The sequence below is a fragment of the Panulirus ornatus genome, chromosome 71 (genome assembly GCF_036320965.1).
Source record: "Panulirus ornatus isolate Po-2019 chromosome 71, ASM3632096v1, whole genome shotgun sequence".
Classification (NCBI taxonomy): domain Eukaryota; kingdom Metazoa; phylum Arthropoda; class Malacostraca; order Decapoda; family Palinuridae; genus Panulirus; species Panulirus ornatus.
The window spans coordinates 12,386,481-12,409,359 of NC_092294.1; the positions used below are offsets into that span (position 1 = coordinate 12,386,481).

Consider the following 22,879-nt stretch of genomic DNA (forward strand, 5'->3'; position numbering starts at 1 on the left):
CCGGCCGGCATGGCAAGAAACAGCTTAAAACTTCTAGAAATACCTTCCATCACAGGAAAAAATTATTGAAAGCTTAGCTGACGGAGAAAACGCAGCGTCTTTAGGTTTACCGGAATTAAGGACTTCTTTTTTCGCTTTTGTGAAATACCAAATTTTTCACGTAAACGTTTAGTTCATTCACAGCTTTTTTAAGAACATCTTCCACATTTGCGTCCTGAAAAATAATTTGAGGGGATTTATTCCCTATGGGATTTCATATGAATGAAAAATCCAAGTTAATCTCTCCATCTATGAAGCAAGTAGAAATCTGTTCATTTTCATTATACGATACGTGTAACACCAGGAATTATGCTTTATATAAAAAACGTGGAGCTAATGATTAATCTCTTCCATTACTACTATGTTAAGTACGAGGCGTAAGTTCTATACAAGTAATAGGAACCCAACCCATGTACTTAAATTAGGACCAACAGAGGAACCACACGTCAACCAAACAATGAGGGATTTTTTCCTGCAATGATAGCTCGTAGCCATCAGCTCTTATGTAGGAAGATATCAGGTTCCTCCCCAACACATCTCTGCATGGCAAGATATCGGTTCCCAACCAAACCCTCCGTGGTAGATATCACTTTTCTCCCCACCACCCGCGGGACGATACCATTTCCCCCCCAACCACCCGTGGTAAGGCATCACTTTCCTCCCAGTGCCTTGTGTGGAGAGCCATCAACTTCCTCCCCAACCCTCCGTGGTAAGATACTAGTTTCCTCCCCAACCCTCCCTGGGAAGACATCAGTTGCCTCCCCAGCTCTGCCTGGAAAGATACGAGTTTCTTCCCCAACAAAGAAAGAATCTAGGGGAACAAAGAAAGATCCAGGATGTCAATGAACAAAGAAAGAAAGTGACGGGACAAAAGTTTTTTTTTTTTTTAAGAAGGTCGAAAAGCTCAAGTGGACTTGCCTCATGGTCGGGGGGTTCAGGGGGATTCCTTTGTGTCAGGTCGAGCGAAGTGACGCGGCTTATGGATCTGTGGTTGGTCCCTCCAACACCTCCACCACCACCTCCACCACCACCATCGCCTCCACCAGCCTCCGCCTGCGAAAGTAGAAGTGACACTAAGACAGCCAAGTTCTTTATCAACACTTCTCATTCTGTACTGTTCAGTACCTCGAAATAAAACCTACTTTTTCCATACATCTGCCAATTGCAGAAGGTGTCCTTTTCATCAAAACAACCGCCCAATAAACCAAAGATAGTTGCACAAATCTTTATACTTACGTCCACTTGTTTACATTTGAATATTGGACGCTAAACAGTCATAAGAACACACGAGGAGCAATCTGTTGCCATTAAAAGAAACAATACATGTAAATAGCAGTCACTGTTAATGAATGAGTGACAACACGTCATAACCTATAAAGATTATATAAAACTGGCTAATTATTCCTCATCATATGAAATACCAGCATCTATTAATCAGTACATATAACAAATGAAAAGATTTTACTTCAACCATTCATGCGTAATGCATATACGAATGCAATATATACCAAAGACATCAGCGATCATTCTACACTAACATCAATCTACATTCAGCCATCACTTGTCTAACTGATGATTACATACTGATAACACTAGCAACAAGGGCCATATATACAGTAAAAGTGAATATGGTTATTGATTCATCTTCAGCATGAAAAGAAAGACTAAAGCCCAAATAAGAAGCCATTCATAAAATTCACGACACAAACACTGCCATGTATAAGTAAAATCCAGTTCCTCCAGATATGGTCCTGGTGAAGCCCTTTTCTACACCAGGTCCTGCAGAAGACAGAGGGAAGCTATTTTGACGGTCATGATAGCGTGAGGACTTTCTGCAACACTTAAACAGACTCGATTAACTAACTTTCCCCATTAGAAGATGGACTCAAGCCCCCTCTGTTGGGAAACGTAAGACAACGGAAAAGGGTGGGATGGGGTAGGGGGTCTTGGGTGAAACTATCAGATTGCTTCCAAAATGTTGTATACCAGGCTGGGCTGGTGTATCTATCTTTACTTATTAATGAAAGCGAATAAACTGATATATTTCTTGTTCCATGTTCTAAAATAAAAAAAAAATGGATATTTGCCACATGTGAATGTAACGAAAATATTTAAATCTTTCATACAGCTTATAAAGTGGTAGATATAAGAGTGAAACAGTTTTAAAACGCGAAAAATATATTGAATGTAACTTTCACTGACAATTTAATACTATCACAAGCAGAAGATGGAGACAATGGAAATTTACAATACACAATAACATGATACGAAAGAAGGTTCATAAGCAAGTCCGTCGAGTGACTGTTGTATATTGAAAGTCTCGCTATTTTCCTTTATCATTTACTTTACTTTATCTGGGACGAATTCCCTAATGACTTAGTTATTCAAAAATCTCCAATTCATCGCTCTATTTTCGTTTTTAAGCCAAAACAGTACTTGGTTATGACAAACCAGGCGTACAAGTTCAGGATTCTACCCAAAAAAATTTTTAAAATCTAATAATATCCGGGGTTTACCAGCCTACAACCATTAACAATAGTTTCATTATATTCTATTACATATACTAGGTTAGTGTATGATGCTATGTTTTGTTCAATATAAGGGTATTTGTTTTGTATAATCCAACGGTTGGCTATGCGATCATCTTGACAAGTCTCCGTTGCAAACACATACTTTCTCATGAAGCCACCAGAGAAAACTGAAAGACCGCTCATTATTGGAGGGGTGACTATAGATTATAAACGAAGTCCATCATGTTCTCGCCTACGACTCTGAATTCATTACTCCAAAATAATGAAAAATTACACATCATAGAGACTTCTTCCGAATACAATTTTTGCACAATCAAGGGATTTTTTCTAGTCTACATATGAATTGAACGATTTTGAACATTTTCGATAAACGAACATTTACAAAATCAATGAGTTAAAAAATATAAACGCATACACAAAAATAAACACACAGCCACATACAAATGTAATATGAATGTGTGTGTGTGTGTGTGTGTGTGTGTGTGTGTGTGTGTGTGTGTGTGTGTGTGTGTGTACATGGACATGTACGGTAAATATATACATATTTGCGTAGTGCCCTGGTCTGTGTCATTACCTGTTCCTAAGTGCTCTGTGTTTAGATAGGAAGGGAACTGTACACTAGTGGATCTGCAGATCTTGATATATTTCTGTCATACAGATTTTGTGAGTTTCCCACTACACTCGCATCATTCAGTATGAACATATGAGCATCACTTTGTCGCTATGAAGTACTCTAGAACATCTTTCTCCAACTTAGTTCAGATCAACTGGTTAAGTCACACCAAGCACAACGCACACGTCCACTTAAAAGAAACCAGTACATACACACATACACGCAAGGCCCATCTGCACCATTAATGACGCCCTGAGAACACACACCTGACATGTGCCAGTTGTGGCACCCCGAGATCTGAGTGTCTGCGATAAAAACACGTAATAGGCTTAGTCTTAGCAAATCTTTGCACACACACACACACACACACAACCTTGCTTTAAGGTAATCGACCCATCACCATATCCAACCAGGAACAAAAGTAATTATATCTCCCCTGGTCTTGACCCTCTCACGTAAAACTGTAGGCCTACAGTTGCTCTCTAAGGACGTCAAGTAATTAACTTTTAGTTTATTCCGTTCACGTGTTTGAGGCAGTAAACTATTACATTCTGGCAACTGCATCGTTGCCTCGAGTAAAGGGACTACACTAGTTATGCATACCGTAATCTGAGTGGAACATTTATCGCAATTAACCTCATGTTTATCTGTGAAGATGTCATTTTGATGGATTAATATTTTGTTTCCTTTCTTAACCTTGGACAGTGTAAATCCGGATCCCATATCGAGGAGAGGTTACTTATCTGAGGCTCATAATGTCTGCAAGCGTGTGTTTATATGTGTGTTATCACATATAGAAAGGGAGCTGTACATTCGTGGGGCCTCATCTCCCATCACTTCACTATAATCATAGTCTCTTCTGAACCTCACAATGATACTCGTATTCACATCCTCTTGACTGAACTTATGCCACGAGTCCACAACTGTGTTTCCTAACAAATCCTTCCTCACGAGGCACAATGCATGAAGGGAACAAATTATGCATTAAGCGAGATGCTACAGAAAACTAAATAATCAAATCACAAACAAGCACTAGCGACTTTCCTAACCATTATCACTGAAAAAGACATCCCTCGTGTAAGGTTAACCCTGAAATAGATATCCACCGTCTGTGTTAACCCTGAAATAGATCTACTTGGCGTAAATCAAACGTGGAGTTGGCTTCTCTCATCTTGAAATCAACGTGACTGGTCGATCAGCACGTCCGCAGCCTCGCTTGCACGCCAAGTGAACCTGAATAATTAGCTGGTAATCTAAACAATGGATGACATCAATTTATACAACTATCAATTTGCTTTGTTAATTAACGTGGCGTCGGACTCCAGTATCTGGAAGGTCGTAGACCACATACCTGCTGTGGTTGTTTATAACAAAATCCTTAAAAAACATTGGTGAAATGTATATCAAACATTAAACGTCAGCTGTCGAGATATTGCAAACCAAACGTTGCCGCATTGTTAGAAGAATTGAACTCCTTTCCTCTCACTTCTGGCAATACCTGTACCTCTCCCTACCCCACGATCGACTCCTCCCCCCCCCCATCTGTATGGGTATTCAGGCTCACTACACCTTTAATATATCCTCCTAATCATGTTTACCTCTGGTGGCCCACTCACTAGCCTCCACCGTGGTAATATCAATTTTTCTCCACTCCTTCTCGAAGTCGCATTCCTCTCTCGCTTACGCCCACTTGCCAGTGTTTCCTAGGGTTGTCACTGAACTGGAAAATCTCTGGACGATCCACGAGTCTCGAGTGTGTGATTCACTTTACCGATTTGACTGCCACGAGTGTAACTTTAGGTTAATGCAGAGGGAAACTCCCAGAGGACCTTGAGGGACGATTTCCAGCAACTTAAAAGTCTCTCTTCAAAGTTAAAAAGTTGAAGGAGTCCCCACGAAGAATGGTTTCCTTTAGAGGTTTTACAGAAAGGTAACTGCTATCTAGATTCAAGTGTAAACAACGAGGCCTAAATGAGATGAGACAGAGCGTGAGAAGGGATTGTTTGCTTGGAGGTGAGGCACATGCATCGACCCAGAGGTCACGGGCTGTAAACACCAGCTGCTGCCGGGGTCAGTGTCCTCCTGGCCCATCTCAAAGGGCCAGGACATACCAGGATATGACCTTCTCTGACCCGAAGCTGCTGCTGCCGTGTGCCTGAAACACAGCTGCCCAGGTTGTGTTCCTTCCATTTTTGTCTCTCTCTCTCTCTCTCTCTCTCTCTCTCTCTCTCTCTCTCTCTCTCTCTCTCTCTCTCTCTCTCTCTCTTCACACCTGTTCCAAGGAGTATATACATTTCTTAAGTACATTTCGAAAGGCACAGGCCTATTTAGATTCAGACGTGCACACACTTGTTCATATATGTTTAGTTATACAAAACAATTATTTGCATTTTAAAAAGTGGAACAATTGATAGAGGTTAGAAGGCAACAGCTGATGAAGAGGAAAATAGTGAAGAAACACCGAATAGGAAGAGGAGAAGGAAGATTCTGCTACACAGCAAGGTGAATAAGAAGGAAGTAAGGAAGAGAAGCAGCAGAGGAGGTCGCTATGGAACAGGAAGCGAATGAAAAAGATGCAGAGACGGAGATATACGACAGAGGAGGAGGAGCAAGCAGAGGGGTCGGTCCAGAAGCCAGCAGAAGGCAAGAATATCAACAACAATACCTAACAACTGTGATCTACTCCAAGGCTCTGGCTTTCATAGAAGTAAAAATAGATAAGAAGTTGTCCTCCATATATGTTTTTACCGCAAATGTATCGACGAATTGAAGAACTCTCTTACAATTGAATATTAAATGGCGGGAGCGGCCGAGCGAGGCGGGCAAGGCACTGCAACAAGTCTGGAGGCCAAGAACGTCCCTGAGACAAGAAAGAGAGAAAGAAGGTTGCCAGAGTCAGCTGGCGGAGGATCGTTCTTACATGGTCTCGTGAGACGGAATCCGCAAGTTGTGTTTACCTGGTTCTCTCGCAGAACTCACCATGCGCACCACCTTGCATGATATATACAATTATAGAAACGATATAATCTTCAGACGCATACGATTCAACGATGCGAATTCCCTCGGCATTATGACAATTGTTTTGACGAACGTCTGCCAGTAAATGAGGGCTTTTAGTTCTATACTATGATGATAAAGGCCACCATGGCTAGCTGTTATGATAGTCTATCACAAACAAACTTTGACGTCACATTTCTACACGCTAAACCCTTTAAGTACACTCTAAAAGCCTACACCCTGCAGGAACGTCCTCTACTCGCTACACCCTGAAAATGATAAGGTCAAAAGACTTCTCAAAGCCACAAACAAGTCAGGTCCGTCACTGACGACTCCACATGCCATGCAGCAACATACACCAAGACAGAGATACGCAGCGCAACAGGTTAGTCGTGTCGGTCAGTGGGTGATGAGGCAGGGCTGGGGAGATGGTGAGGTATGAGGGAGAGGCGTGAGTGGGGTCAGAAAAGTGAAGTATGAGGGTAGGAGACATGCAGAGGGAAGAGGGGAACCAGGATACGAGGGGTGGAAGGGTGTTAGTGAGGGGGATGAGAGTAGGGTGATGTGGAGGAGGGGGTATAGTAGATCGCGGAGGGAGGTCTGTAAGGAGAGGGAAAAATAGGGTAGTTTCCCTCCCTCCTGTGTACTGATGGAGGGAAGGGCAAGGGGAGAGTCGGCTCCCTCCCTCTCTTGTGTTGACGGAGGGAAGGCCAGGAGGAGGGTCCGCTCCCTCCCTCTGTGTGTGGATGGAGTGAGGACCAGTAGGAGGGTTGGTTCCCTCCCTCCCCTGTGCTGGTGGAGGATGGGGTGGTTGGAGGGTTGGTTCCCTCCCTTCCGTGTGGACACTGTCAACACCCTCACATAATAGCTAATAACTTCGCGTAAAAAAATATGTTTGAGTTGACGTCCGAATTGTCTGGCGATGTTGACACGAGATACGGCAGGCCCCAGTGACCACGCCCACCACCGTTCCCGCCCACGTTTGGACACGCCCACCACAGTAACCGCCCACAGTGGACACGCCCACCATTGTACCCACTTATGATGAACATGGGCACGCCCAAATCGTTGCGTGATACGCCCCAGCTACCACCAAAAATCGTCACGCAAACAAAATGACAAATATTCAGATGTGGATGATAAAATGTTAACTTTTTCGAGTGATTAGGTTTCAACGAGGACTAAAAGGTTTTTAGATGGTTAGAATATGAGACTTGGAAATCTCGACTTTATGCTTCACGGGTTTGCCTCACAGAGCTCTCTGCTTCGCGCAGAAATGAATCACGAGTTACGGCTCGGTGTCTAAACATCATTTTCATATCCCTGTCTACCCTGTGTATCCTAGTGGCTCATAAGAGGTCTATGAGTGGCGTTCCTCTCCTCTGCCGTCTTAGTGGTGCCCCTTATTACACCTGTCATCTTCCAGGACCACTTCCACACATCTGTCGCTTACCAGGACTCCTCCCTCACACCTGTCGTTTCACAGGACTCTTCTCCCCACACCTATCGTCCTAGAGGAGCTCGCCTCCCCCCCTCCCTTCTCACACCTGTCCTGTGTGAGGACCCCTTGTGTACATCTGGTGTTCTACAGGACCCACTTCTCACACCATTTCGTTCTATAGGACACCATCCTTATACTTGTGATCCTAAACAACCCCTTACTCACACCAGTCTTCCTTCAGGATCTTCCCTTGCAGCTACAGAGTTCAAAGGAACCCTTCTACACACCTGTCCTTCTGCAGGACCGTCGTCACACACCTGTAGTCCTAAACGACTCCTTCCTCAAACTTGTCGTCCTAGATGACCCATTCCTCACATTAATCTTCGCAGACGACCCTCTTCTGACACGTATTGCCATGAAGGGTCCCCTTCTCACGCCTGTGATTCTTAGTATCATTTGCCGTCAAGTGAAGCTTTGAAAATTATCTGAAAAACTGGATCAGTTTACAAAAAACTCTCAGCTATAGAGGCCATGAAAACATATGTACTCTTCAGCCATATAACATACTCTGAAAACAATAAATATAAATCGTATCACGGTGCTGGAAGAGCTACTAGATACCCTTTTCCTCGAGATCAGATGGTTTTATGGATATGATGTGCCACTGGTTGAGTAGCTGGGACGAAGCAAATGCAATGTGGCCTCTGATGACGCAATGAGAACTCCATAGAACAGAGATGAATTGAGATTTAATGGCCCAGGAACGCGGAAAGTGGGCGTTGATCTAAGTTTATGGACATTTTAGCTTTACAAGGTTTTTTCTCACTGGGAGGGTAAACGAGAGGAGGAGAGTACTTGAGAGGAGCTGAGTTGGGAGTGGTGTACACTAGGGTAACGGAGATGGAAGGATGGAGCGAAAGATGGTTTGGATTATCAAGGGTAGAAGACGGAACCTATACATATACGTATCCATAAACAAGCTACGAATATGTGGGAGAAAGGCGGAGATAAAGACCCTTATTATTTACATGATAAACTAAGAAATTATTGTAAGTCACAGATGGAGGGAGAGAAGAGCCTGTAAAAATTATAAGAGCCTCAGCCATTTGAACAGTAAGAAGCAGATGACAAAAGAATAAAAACAGTTAAAAGATGCAACGTGTACAGCTGCACAAAAAGACAAAACCACAAACAAAACACTCATATAAAAAGGCACAGGAAACAAAAACAAAAGCATCCCAGCTAGATGGACAGCCTGCTTGCTCTCCAGTTCATCTGTATATGTGTACATTCCAATTTATCCCATGGGACAAATTTTGCACTTCTCTCTCTGGCCACTACTACTACACTACTCCTACTATTACTACTATTACTACTATCACTATCACTATTACTACTACTCACTCACTCATTGTTCTTAAACAGACACCTCCAGAAGTTGAGAATGAGAAATAGACAATTATTTTCCTGACGAGAGGATAAAGTTTCCAAAATATTGCAATACATTTCTATCTGTCCATTGTTGTGAACTTATAAAACAGAATGAACTAAAGAGAGTGGTTACAGCCTCTACAAGGAATAACAATTATAAAAAGTACTGAGCACATATCTTGGGAGATCATTAATGCTAGATATACTCTGGTCTTAGACATATGTGTATACATATATACAAACGGACAGACAAGCATAGACGTACACGTGGACAGAAACAACAAGCAACAGGTGAGAAGTGTAGAGGGACTGGGAAACAGACGAGTATCGCCTTTTCCTATCTTTTCCACCCATTATCTTGGATCATCTTAACGAAGCCACAGGACCTGTCACACTCCATAAAGTGGTATCCCCACGTGTCCCGCTCAGCCCGATCCATCTCCATGCTTCCCTTGGGTCTCTCTTCCTCTGTTATTCCCTGGGACTCCTAACCCTCCTCCTCTCTCTTCCTCCCGTCCCATAACTATCCCATCAGCCTGGGGTTCGTCACCCCCCCCCCCCCTCGCGAGGTGCGACAAAATACCTGCACCTCGCCAAGGGCTGCGGTGGGATGCTTGGCTTCTGGTGATGACAAACCAGCTTTAAGAGATGTGAGTTAACACGCCCCGCCGACCTCCTCTCCTTCCGACCTCCGCCCACACACACACACACATATACCTACATATCCTCGCCGCAGACAGGGCAGTAGTGGTGTGGCTGCAGTGCACGGGATGGTGTGGGTGGCGGGCGTGAATGGCTGTAGCGTAGGACGGTGAGGGCGCGTAACGCAGTGCAGTGGAGTTGTAGGTGGCGCTGTGTGTGGATAATGTAGCGGACGTCTGTGTGGGTAATGTCAGGGATGATAGTACGAGTAAACATGACCGAGGTGGTGTCGCCTGGGCCAAATGACCACAGGGGTAACACAAGGGTATATCCTCCGCTCCTCCCTAACCTCAAACTAAGTCTTTCATATCACGCTTTTCACTTTTACTGACGGCACTTGTTCTTTAAGAGTATGTGAATACGTATCAAGGTGATAAACAACACAATAAATGGGATTTGGTCTGGGTCATGAAACCATCATTATGTTCCTATAGGACACCCAATACAACACCTCCCACCCCACCATGACCACCTCCCATCCCACCATGACCACTTCTCACCCCACTGTGACCTCTTCCCACCCCACTATGACCTATTGCCATCCCACCATGACTACATCCCACCCCACCATAACCACATCCCACCCCACCATAACCACATCCAACCCCACCATGTCCACCTCCCAACATGACCTCTTCACACTCACCATGACCTCCTCCCAACCCCCCTATGACCTTATCCCACCCCACCATGACCACATCCCACCCCACCAAGACCTCTTCCCACCCCACCAAGACCTCTTCCCACCCCACCAAGACCTCTTCCCACCCCACCAAGACCTCTTCCCACCCCACCAAGACGGCTGTGCGCAGTTACTAACCTTCGGGGAGGCGCAGTGTGAGCAGGAACAGGTTTGGTGAGGCTTGTCGTCCCCAAGGGTAGGTGGGCCAGGATCCTCTGGGTACGAGAAACCCTGGGGTGACCCTGGGCGTCCCTGGGACGTCTCCCCCGCCAGGAGCCGCACATCCAGGGGCTCCCCGGGTAGCGAGGACTCCCATGGGGTCGGGGAGGAAGGCGTGAGACGACCCGTCGCGCTCCTGGTACTGTGCTTACGGTGAACAGGTGCGGAGGTCACTACACACGTGGTGTCCGCCCCCGCCTGCAGGGGCGTGAGGGAAAGGTCGCGGGTGGGGGTCTGGTCGAGGGCCACGTGCCCCCTGGCCACGCCCCGCAACCGCCTCATCACCGTTGCAAGGATCTTCGGTCCATCAGTTGCTGCACAGCCCTCCTGCAGGAGACAAAAAATAAAAGTCAGAACACCACACGTCACTTCTATTAATAATCCCTCAACATAACACCAAAAATCTTGAAAATAAAATGATTAGAGATTCCTCTTTCACGCTGTCTTTCCACACGTCAATAAGTTTTCCTCTCACAAACTCCAGGGAGGTAATTAATGGCTGTATCAGGAAGGGGGTAATCAACTCGTAATTGATGACTTCGAGTCTCAGTTTCACTCGTGGGTTATCTCGGCTGACACGGGATGTTAGGAAGGAGGGAAGAGGCTCAAACCTCCTTCCTTCCTTCCTCCTAAAGTCAGATCAGACATTCATCATCTCTATGGCCATTCAGGATTGACAATCTTTCGCACCAAGATGAACAGGAATTTGTTCCATTAAGATAATAGTACTACTGCTCCTCTATTTTGGGTGGTGTAAATTTCCTTTTTAACTATTGCAATTGTGCCATGATACTAAGAAGTATATACAAATGTTCCAGGTGAAGGATTTGGAAGAACATACGTTAACAATATCTTATGCTTAAACACATAATATATTCGTATATATTTTCATGTATTTTGTATGCCAGTGGAGGAAATGCAGTGGCTGTATTACGTGCACTAAAAGCAGTAAGTGGAAGCTGAGGCTACTGGCCTGTGGTGTGGCCCACTTGGGGAAGCATTGTGGCGTTCGCTTTAACCAGCGTTCTAGTGACTTTGATGTTCGCTGGGCTGCTGCATTTCCCAGAGTTCAGGAAAGCTCTATGTCCCGCCAGTTGCCTTGGGAACGTTCCATTGGCGTTCGCTTCCGGCCAATTATTATTGTAGTAACGTTCCTTAGGTATCTGTCTCTCGCTAACTCTCCCATGAACAGCGTATGAACTAAGAATAATTAAATCAGGTAAAAGAACTTAATGATATGAAAGTAAAAAGCTGAGTAATATAAATAATCTTAGGGTGTAATTCAGGCCAGGCTGGCGTTCATGTTTACGTTAAACTGCAAGCCAGACAAGTTAATCTTTTTTTTACCGGAGACTTTTACCATTGTCGATTCGCACACACACACACACACACACTACCGTCCTACTTTACCCATGACCAGGTCAGAACAAACACATCACAGTGAAATTCGTATGAGAGAGATCTTCAAATCCATTCAGGAGTCAATACAATTAATTTCTGTTGCGATGAAAACGTTTTAATGGGTCTTGTACTGAGGTATAGTAGTTCTAAGGTCATCTATAAGGTTAGGGGGTTCACAGAGCTCGTGTGTAGGGCTAGGGGGCTAATAATGGCCTAGTATAGGGTCATGGCGCTCACAGTGGTCAGGTATAGGGTCAAGGTGCTCAGAATGGTCGTGATATATAGGGTTAGAGTGTACACAATAGTCACGTATAGAGTTAGAGCCCTCACAAGTCGTGTATAAGGTCAGGATGTTCATAATGGTCGTATATAGGAGGGTCTTAGTGCTAACACTGGTCGTATTTTAAAGTTAGAATACCGTCGTACCGTCGTGCTTATGACATTAAAGAACTGTACGTCAATGGTCCACTTTGAACGGGTCTTCTGCAAACCGTCTAATCCTTCGCAAAAAGAAAAAGATAATTCCATTACCTTTACCAAATGTTCAAGTAAATATTCCATTACCTTTACCAAATGTTCAAGTAAATATTCCATTACCTTTACCAAATGTTCAAGTAAATATTCCATTACCTTTACCAAATGTTCAAGTAAATATTTTGTTTTCGAACCAACGGACTCTGCTGCCCCAGAGGTCTTTGAAATTTCTTTACCTCAATCTTTTTCCGGAAGGGATGGCGAGGGATTTTTCTTCCCATACTCAGCTCTCCTGAAGGAGGCGCCTAGGGCTGGAAGTGGGGAGGGAGATAAAGGGTGAAGCCTTGGGAACCTGCCTGGTGGGGATGACAACCACAGAGGCGTCAGTATGCCCTGTGGTAGTGTCGAATTCACGTCTCTCTGTCTGCTTGTCTGTCTGGAACCGTTCTTAGAATTCTCCTTCAAACAATCTGTTTGACTCGATCTCAATCAGTCTATAAATTATATGTGTCATTTCCTTAAATAGTCTCTTTGTCTTCTTTTAAAACTATCTGTTTGTCTGTCTCTAAATAGTCTCTTTGTCCTCTTTTAAAACTGTCTGTCTGTTTCTCTTAAGCAGTCTGTCTCTTAAAGTTTCTGTTTCTCTTTTATTCAGTTTGCCTACAGTCGATCTGTTACTTGAATTGTCTCTCGTTTGTTTCTTTGGACCTGTGTGTCCCAGCCAAGTCTGTCTGTCTGTGTAATTCTTATAATCCTCTCTCTGTGCACCAGGTAGCCTCTCTCTGTCTATATGACTGTGTCAATTCGTCAAGCGATCTATTCATATCATCTGTCTGATATGCAAGTGTTACTACATGACTGCAAATGTCACAAAATATAAATTTTATCCTTTGCATCCCTATCAAAACATACGATCCGATTATAATCTTTCAACGCTGAGCTTTGGATAATCTTTCCTCTGCCTCAACCACTTACCTAGATGGAAAGGAGGATGGAGAGAAGGATGGAGAAGAGAAAGGTTGGAGAAGGATGGAGAGAGAAAGTTGGAGGTTGCGAGAGAGAGGCTCCGACAGACCACCACGGAGACAGACCAGTGATATGGTAACGAGAATGCTAAACTGAACACAAAAAACATCAATAGCTGAACAAAAATCGAGTATTGTCTATTTACCAGAGAGATTATCCGTAAGTTCTGCCATGAGCTGGTTAACTACGGTACACTGGAACGGTGGTTCATTAAGCCTGTCATGTGGTGGTATAACAAGGTACACCAGAAATTATTAACTGTCATGCGTTGGTTAACCACTGTACACCGTAGAAGTGTTTCATTAAGTCTACCATGAACTAGTAAACTAAGTATACATGTCAAAAGTTATTAAGTTGGTCATGTGTTGGTAAACAAGTTGTCAAAACATAAAAAAAAGAAACACATACATTAAGTAATTACATCAAACAAAATACTGATTAAGTTGGTCATGTGTAGGTAAACAAGTTGTCAAAATATAAAAAAAGACACACATACATTAAATAATTACATCAGACAAAATACTTCACATTTGATCAATAAAACTGTCAGATCAGGTAAAATGCATTATAGAAATTAGACACGTAACGTTCTCCTAACAACTGAACCACCAAACGATCCGCCGTCTGCTGCCGTTAACCGGCTCGCCATACAACGTAAATTCATAACAATCAGCTCTTACAATTAATCTACAACTTACAACTTATATATCAAAATGACGTCATACATTAACTAAAATGGTAGTGATACGAGAGTCGACAACACTAGCTAACCACCGGATTACGATGGTTGGATCCTTGTGTGTGATGGAGTGAACTTCCTCCCTAACGGTCTAGTCATACGCCAGGCTATCACAACCAAAATACAACCGTCGTGTTCAAGGACCACATTGTCGTGCCTACAGGTCGTACCATCGAGCTGGAAGGTCGTACCGTCGTGCTCATACGTTCTATAAATTCCTATCAATGTAAAACAATACAATCCCTAACGACACAAACAAAATTATCTTTCACAACCCATCAGAATCATTAGTTAGTAAATAATCAGGTAAAAAAGGACATTAGAAATACCTAGACGTCCAAAGATGGCTTACCGAACACCACCACTCACTCATACCACGAGTAGCTTATTCGCCCATGGCGTGACCTCTGACCCGTGGAGACTGTCCACCACACCATTGCTGAAAGGAAGGATCCGCCACCACTCGGGATACGTCCATGTATTCGTCTTCCTCCTACGACGGGATTAAATTCCTCGGCCTTGATCGTGGGTCCCGGCGATCCTCACACACTCACTGACGGTTGAGACTGACACGGCACACGGCGTGGCCCAATGGGACCTATACACTACCAGGAAACGTAACTGTAGTACATTCGCTTAATTTCTGGGGTGACGTCGAACGCCATCTATTGGTGAACGACGCGAAAAAAAAGTGACGGTCATAGAAAATAGTCTAGTTTTCATCACTGAAAACAGTCATGAATTAGGGGTGACTATGGTATCAAACGTATCACTTGAGAAAAGTTAATCTTTTATTATGATATATTGTTTCTGTTATAGGTTGTTGCTTCTGTTATGTTTAATAGGTATACCTTATCCTTGTCTGTTAAGATTTAGGTTCCTGTTGCCTATATATATCTCGTTATATTCACCTTTCCCTTGATTAATTTAGATTTTTGAACACTCGATTCTGAAGGCAAAATAAATCATGTTAATCTTCGTCTTATAAAGTTTTGAACCTTGTTCATTTCTCTCGTAACTTGTTCACATCACATATCGGCACTACTGTCACCTTCCTCCAAAATATCATGATTATTTTCGCTTTTGTTTACCTATTTAGCTTTCTCGACACTGCAAGGATGCGTCAGGTACAAAAGAACAATGACCTCGTACACACATAACCCTACTGTAGCTATCATGCACAACTGAAACCATAATGTGTACTTCTCTACATCTGTGATGCGAGTCAAAAGTTGCTCCACTCCTGTAATGAGCTTTGGCTACAGTTACATTCATAATATATCCATAGCTTCCCTCACAGCCAATCCTATAGTCGACCTACGTCACCTCTCTGGCCTACTGTAGAGCATCTCCCCACAGCCTCCCACACACACACACACACACACACACACACACACACACATACACACACACACACAGACGCTGTTAATCACCGTCACACTCTCCACAAATGCGAGAAAATCTCCTCAAGAATTCATGTCGTGCCTCTCGCTGCCTTGGAGAGATCCTGCCTGATCCGTCTCTCTCTCTCTCTCTCTCTCTCTCTCTCTCTCTCTCTCTCGTCTCCCCGTCTCCCCAGATTTTATTTTCCTCCGCCGACCCTTCCGTTCTCTCTCTCTCTCTCTCTCTCTCTCTCTCTCTCTCTCTCTTTCTCTCTCTCTCTCTCTCTCTCTCTCTCTCTCGTCTCCCCGTCTCCCCAGATTTTATTTTCCTCCGCCGACCCTTCCGTTCTCTCTCTCTCTCTCTCTCTCTCTCTCTCTCTCTCTCTCTCTCTCTCTCTCTCTCTCTCTCTCTCGTCTCCCCGTCTCCCCAGATTTTATTTTCCTCCGCCGACCCTTCCGTTCTCTCTCTCTCTCTCTCTCTCTCTCTCTCTCTCTCTCTCTCTCTCTCTCTCTCTCTCTCTCGAGCGCGTCACCCAAGCCTCTCCGGGAGCGAGAAGACAATGATGGGCGCTTTATACTCCGCTCTTTCTCGCCTGTATCGCCCCAGGGAGGAGTGTCGTGATGAGGGCATCCCTGTAGGGTGATAGGGTGTGGTAGGGTGAGGGATTTAGGGTGGTTGGTGGATGATGGGGCTGAGGGAGGGAGTGAAAGTCTTAGTTTGTAGGCAATTTAAGGTGTAATAAGGTTATCTGTTCGTCTGGGGTTAGATAGGGCGAGACGTAGGATGGTGTAGGGGTACAAGATGACCTACGGAGTGACTAGGGTGTACAAGGGTGATACAAGGTGTAGAATCGTGCTTGTCTGATACTAAGTTACAAGCGGATACATACAGGAAACAGGAGCACTAATAATGCCTGACGTTACACAAACAGGCGAATTGCCACTTGTATAGTATCATAATTGTGGTTACCGGTTATAGAGATATGATGTACATATATGCTCAACATATTCATACCAACAGTTTATATATAGAACTGTAAGCTTATGCAGGACGGTGGCTCCACAAGTGAGAGGTGGGCGGAATAATACATGAGTAAAAGGGAAGGGAGTGGACACTGTATCATGGCATAAATAGAAACAGGTAGCAAAGCTCCTGGGCTGTGGCTGGTGTGGTAGGATGGGCTCAACCTCACCACAGCAGTGGACGGACGGGAGTGTAGCAGGTGGAGAGATCAGGCAGGTTACTGATGTGCATGAATATTCCATGCGAGGAAGCCAAGAGCAAAGGTCTGAAGATTGAAATAGATTTTACGAGTATTAAGACGTGAGTGAGAGGCATTACATCTTCCTTCCTGGGCTATCTAGGACAGGAATCATTACGAAGACGGAGAAGGAATTCGTAAAAGTGACGGAAGAGTAACGGGGGAAAAGACGTGGACTAATATGGGAAAGGGAGGTCAAGATTTTATCGTCTGTTCTGAAAAGTTTAGAAAATGTGAGATTTTTCAGGATAGATCTAGGGTTACACACACACACACACACACACACACACACACACACAATGGTGAGTGTTGTGGAGGGAGGTAAGGCGTGTGTGTTGCTGATGAGAAAAGCCACGTCAACACTGTGCTGTTCCTAAGAATCACTGCAGGTCTTGAGTTTCCTTAAAATCACATTACGTTAGACCAGAGCCGTAAGAATTCTGAAGCTGCCAGTGCAGAATGTGAGGCTGGGGTTTTCTGTGGTGTGGGGTGTCAGGGTAAGGTGCTGTGCTGTGTAAGGTTAACTCGTTGAGGTAAAAAAAGTGTCTTGAAATAGCTTGATACTTATCTAGGATGCGAAAATGATAGGTAGCATATTTGAAGGACGTAATGTATGAGGGTAATGTTGACTGAGGGTGAAATTAGGATAAGGTCAGGGAGAAAGGTCGTAGGGTTGATGATGTAAGGGGTAAAATAGGGTGTAACTTGAAAGAGAATGTAATTCGTCGGGTAAAAAGGTGTAGACTGGTGACTCAGTGTGAAATTAGTGGTAACACAGGGTGTAGACGAGACGAAGGGAGGATGGATGCAAAGTAGGAGGTTACAATAGGGTGTAGGTGTAGACGAAGGGAGGATGGATGTAAAGTACGAGGTTGAAATAGGGTGTAGATGAACATCAGGGTGTTGAGGGATACAGTAAGCTGTAGGAGGAGGGGTTAAGGTGTAAGGTAAGGAATCAACATGACAGGAAGTGTTTTGGAAGGCGACAGGAGGAAGGAGGTTCAGTGAGTGATATAATTCCACCGTCGGAATGTTTCCTGGAACATGAATTACATAGCAAAACTGCAGATTATTCCCCCAGTTTTTCTCAAGGATATAAATCATTTCTCATTTTTTCTTACAGTGTTCCCTTAATTTTCGTTTACACTAACAGACCGCAAATAATTTTCCGTTCTTTTCTAAATGCACCAAATTATATCCGTTTTGCCACCAGAGTGCGCATGATAAACACCCCCATGTGCTGAAGATTTAAGTTTTTGTTTATTATATACTGAACAGCCACTGTGACGGGATACAACACGACGTTTTCTATGACAGCAGCAGAGGCCCTGGTGGCAAGATGTACACAAAGAAACAAACAGCTAACAACCCTGATCGTAATCACCATCCATGGTCATCACGAACCATGATAGTCAAAAATTGAAATGTTCTTGCCTTCCAAGGGTTCAGTATTGTAACCCCTTACACAGCCAAAATGTGTTCAGCGTCATCCACGTAAATGTACGTCAGGTTCATGTCATCAACGTCTTCGCCATGTTGTTTACGACTGATTAGCTGCTAAGGAAGACCATTTAACCCATTACCTCAGGAACAAGAATCCTACAGATGGACCTACACCTCTGCTTCTCTTGCCGGGATGTGTGTGTGAGAGAGAGAGAGAGAGAGAGAGAGAGAGAGAGAGAGAGAGAGAGAGAGAGAGAGAGAGAGAGAGAGAGAGAGAGAGATGCCCAAATTTCCGACGCATAACCCGACAAGCGGGATTTATGCATAAGTGAATTCTCATTAACTCAGCGTGAATCACCTGGACGCAGCTGACTTGTGTCCCAGTGGAGGTCTGACTGGAGGCCAGGGAGTGTTTAGAGGCCAGATGGGAGATCGGGGAGTAGGTGGAGGCCAGATGGGAGGCCGGGGAGTAGGTTGAGGTCAGGCTGGAAGGCCGGGGAGTAGGTGGAGGCCAGATGGGAGGCCGGGGAGTAGGTGGAGGCCAGATGGGAGGCCGGGGAGTAGGTGGAGGCCAGAGGGGAGGCCGTGGAGGAGCTGGAGGTCAGATTGGGAGGTGTAGGAGTTTGTGGGAGTGAGCCAATAAGGAGTATGGGAGGATGACTTCCTACTGAATGAATATATAAAAAAAAGATTGGAAAAATATGATGAGACAATATTGATGACAAAAGATTAGAAATATCAGCTCTGTGATCGAACATATTTTTAGAAAAAGTTATATTGATCAAAACTACAATATTAAAAACTCCCGAATAATATTTACATAATAAAGATTAAATTTCCGCTCCCATAATCACGTAACGAAGTCTATCATCATATATAATCCAATAACTTCTCGAAAAAAGTACAATTTTTCTCTATTTTTCTCGCCTCAGTTGCCATAGATAGAGTTCCGTTCCCTTACTGAGCTCACTGGACTCAGCAGCGTGCGTATTGAGCTCAGTGGAAGAAGGCTCTCTTGGCCCTTAAGGGCGGATAGCGTTCCCAAAACTCTTAACAGAGACGGGAAAATATGGATCATAATGCTGTAAAACGCGGGTCGAGACAACAGCATAACAGACACGGAGGATCTCATGTTTCGGGAGCAGACTAGAGAGTCGAACCTGGGTCCTTATATTACCTCGTAAGTACAGCCAACGTACACATCGAGAACTGACGATAATTCCCTATTTTGTGTCTGTGGATGTGGCCATATCTCTGAAGTATTCCTCATATAGTTAAAGATATTTGCATAATGTCTGGACAAGGCTTTGGTTCCGGCTGTAACTTACATAATGCTTTAACTTACATGGACGTGGCCATGACCCTCACAGATGGTAACCCTGATAGAGACTCCAGAAATTACGTTTTTCTCATATTTCATCCGTATTCTTCCCTCAGATGACGTTAGGCAACTCCATGAAACCTGACAATCATAGTATCGTGTCAGTAATGCTCGTCTTTTTCCTTGTAGCCCATCGCGTTTGCTCTATAATATCATTTTCTTGATACCTTCTCCTCCAGCCCTCCCCAGCTAGTGAGGTACGCTTCCTTCCCTTCCCTTGACCCTTCGAGGTAACCACAACAAGGGACGCCTTCGCCACTTTGGTCACCATGGTAACCTCACTAGACAACAACATACAGACGAACAGTCAAGAAGATGGGAGGCTGAAGTGTGGTCTCCGGGAAGCCAAGATTTTGCTGTTCAGAAGGAACTCCCTTCGAGGCAAGGACGTCTTACCCAAGGTTATCTCTTTTATTTTTGATATTTCATGGTCAGAGTGGATGAGGAATTCACTCGACAAAAGGAGTTCAGTGTCCACACTTACTGGATGATCTACAGTGTAATGTTATTTCGTTTTTATACAAGTTTTTGGATAATAGAATGATGAGAGTGATGAGCTGTTTCCAAAATTATATGGAACAAAGATATCTAATATGCATCGACAGGCGTAAAGCAGTTACCATATCAATGAATATTTAAGAAGCTGTGGATCGAAAGGAGAGAGTACCTTCGTACTAAAGAGAGAGAGAGAGAGAGAGAGAGAGAGAGAGAGAGAGAGAGAGAGAGAGAGAGAGAGAGAGAGAGAGAGAGAGAGAGCATTGCCGGGGGAGTGTATGAATAAGGCACCTAAAGACACCCCTCCGGAAAACTACCCACATACACTCATAACCCTACACTGTACACCTACACACATCTCAGCCATGCTTTCTATTTCAGTCGATCCTTTCCTCCTGTCCCTCATCTCCTTCCTCTCCTCTATCCATTCTATTAAAAAAAGAAATGAGACATGTCGTATTTCTCTCTCCATTACCCTGACATGGTGTCACCCCACACTAGTAATCTCCTCCTCAGACGTCATCATCAACATGTCCTCACTCAAGGACGACCTTGCCCTTGCCTCGCTTCACAGCTGGCAACAGGGGTGCCTCTCCCACCCGCCCCTCCTCCTCGTCCTCCTCCCGTGGACAAAAGGATCACAGGAGTCGGGAACTCACGCCAGAGACCACTAGGCTTGCCCTGCTGAATTCTTCTGGGGAAAGGTCAAACGAACCATCGGTCTGTGAAGTTTTGCTGAGGGTTTATGAAGACCAGAGTATCTTAAGTGGGTCTACCAGACCACGCCAGGAATACCAGAACATGTGTGTGTGTGTGTGTGTGTGTGTGTGTGTGTGTGTGTGTGTGTGTGTGTGTGTGTGTGTGTGTGTGTGTGTGTGTGTGTGTGTTCTAATCTATGGAAGACTTTGTAGGATATACAAATATATTCTTAAACTTGATATGTCAACATAGTCCTTACTTTTTTTAAAACTTCAAACCTTTCTTTGTTTCCACAATGATATTATACTCTAGTGTCCACATGGATTAGGTAAGGAAAGTACTAGTCTCGTAAGAGCCAGAGGAAAGTCGACATTGTGGTTTATTAGCCTCCAGCTGACGACGTCTGACTCGTCGAATCTATTATGTCACGTGATGAAATAGATGGTGAGGGTTCATCTGCCCCCCCCCCTCCCCACCTCGCCTGGCGCGGGGGGGGGGGGTCTTCCCTGACGCTTTGGAGCGGAGAAGAAGGGAAGATGATGATGGCTGTGGGAGAGAGAGAGAGAGAGAGAGAGAGAGAGAGAGAGAGAGAGAGAGAGAGAGAGAGAGAGAGAGAGAGAGAGAGAGAGAGAGAGAGAGAGAGAGACGTGTCGAGACGAGAAGAGATAAGCTACATGTGCTTTGGTTTCATAAGACTATATATAGAAATCATACATTTCAGCATATATATATATATATATACAGACGTAGAAGATGGTTTGCGTCGATGCTAGAGACGTTAGAGTAGTGGAAAGAGGAGAGGAGGGTTGGTTACTGCAGAGAAGCTGTGTTGTTATACCAGAGGGAGGCAGAAGATAAAGGGAGAGAGAGACAATGGATGATAAAAGTGGAGGAGAGGGGAGGACTGAGGACATAAAGTAGATGTAGAGAATAATAAAGTAGTTCATACAATACATACCTGATGCATTGTTTTTACTACAAAGATAATATTGTTTTGGAAATATGGGACTAAACAAGTGATAACAGGAAATGTACACAAAACATTACTAAACAGATACAAAATTGAAAAAAAAACGTTTTCAGACAAAGTAATGTGCATTTTTTTTAAGCAATGGCGTGAAATCAGTTCAACGTAACGCTCGACCTTAAATCTAAACTACATGACGCTCGACCTTAAATCTAAACTACATGACGCTCGACCTTAAATCTAAACTACATGACGCTCGACCTTAAATCTAAACTACATGACGTTCGACCTTAAATCTAAACTATCGACCTGAAATTTGTGCTACATGACGCTCGATATGTTCTATGAAATAACTATGATATATGTCCAGTCTATAAGGTTTTGCGATGCAAGTTACCATCAGGCTCCACTCTACACAAACTGATGATAATAACATCATTGACTTGAGGTATAAACACACGAGAGACAGACTCGATCGCTCTCAACTGATGAGTTCATTCTTGAAGAGATAAGAAGAGGGGTTGTAGCCTTCAAAACTGACGGGGGATGTGTGGGGTTGGGAGGAGAGGTCAGCATTGTGGGGTTGGTACTGATGGGTTGATTGTCAGGATGGTCGGTTGTTTGAGGGGGTTGGGGAGGGGTGGAGGTTGGGGGGACTGGTAAAGACAAGTCGGGACTCTCTTAATTGGTACTGGTAATCAGACGCTGCTCTGGTAATTAGACCTGAAGACATCACTGCAGAGGGCTAGTCTCTGTACTGGTTAGTGGTGGTGGTGGTGGTCGTGATGGTGGTGGAGATGGTGGTGGTGATGGTGGTGGAGATGGTGGTAGTCTCGATGATAAAGTAATAAAGATAAATGCTTTGAAGGTGGGAGTAACTGACCAGTGGTCTGGGCCGACATGGCCATCAACATTTCCAGTATTGTGTACTGATCTGCTGCTTGTGCTTCAGCTG

General features: G+C 44.2%; 1 protein-coding gene across 1 annotated transcript in view; it reads right to left on the reverse strand.

Moving 5' to 3' along the window:
• CngA (Cyclic nucleotide-gated ion channel subunit A) overlaps positions 1 to 22,879 on the reverse strand; it is a 186,061-nt gene that overhangs the window by 50,506 nt on the left and 112,676 nt on the right. Inside the window, exons 2-3 of the mRNA XM_071660434.1 lie at positions 10,575 to 10,982; positions 958 to 1,092 (exon numbers count right to left, since the gene is read on the reverse strand). Of these exons, the coding sequence (XP_071516535.1) occupies positions 958 to 1,092; positions 10,575 to 10,982 (543 nt within the window). The remainder of the gene's footprint in view (positions 1 to 957; positions 1,093 to 10,574; positions 10,983 to 22,879) is intronic.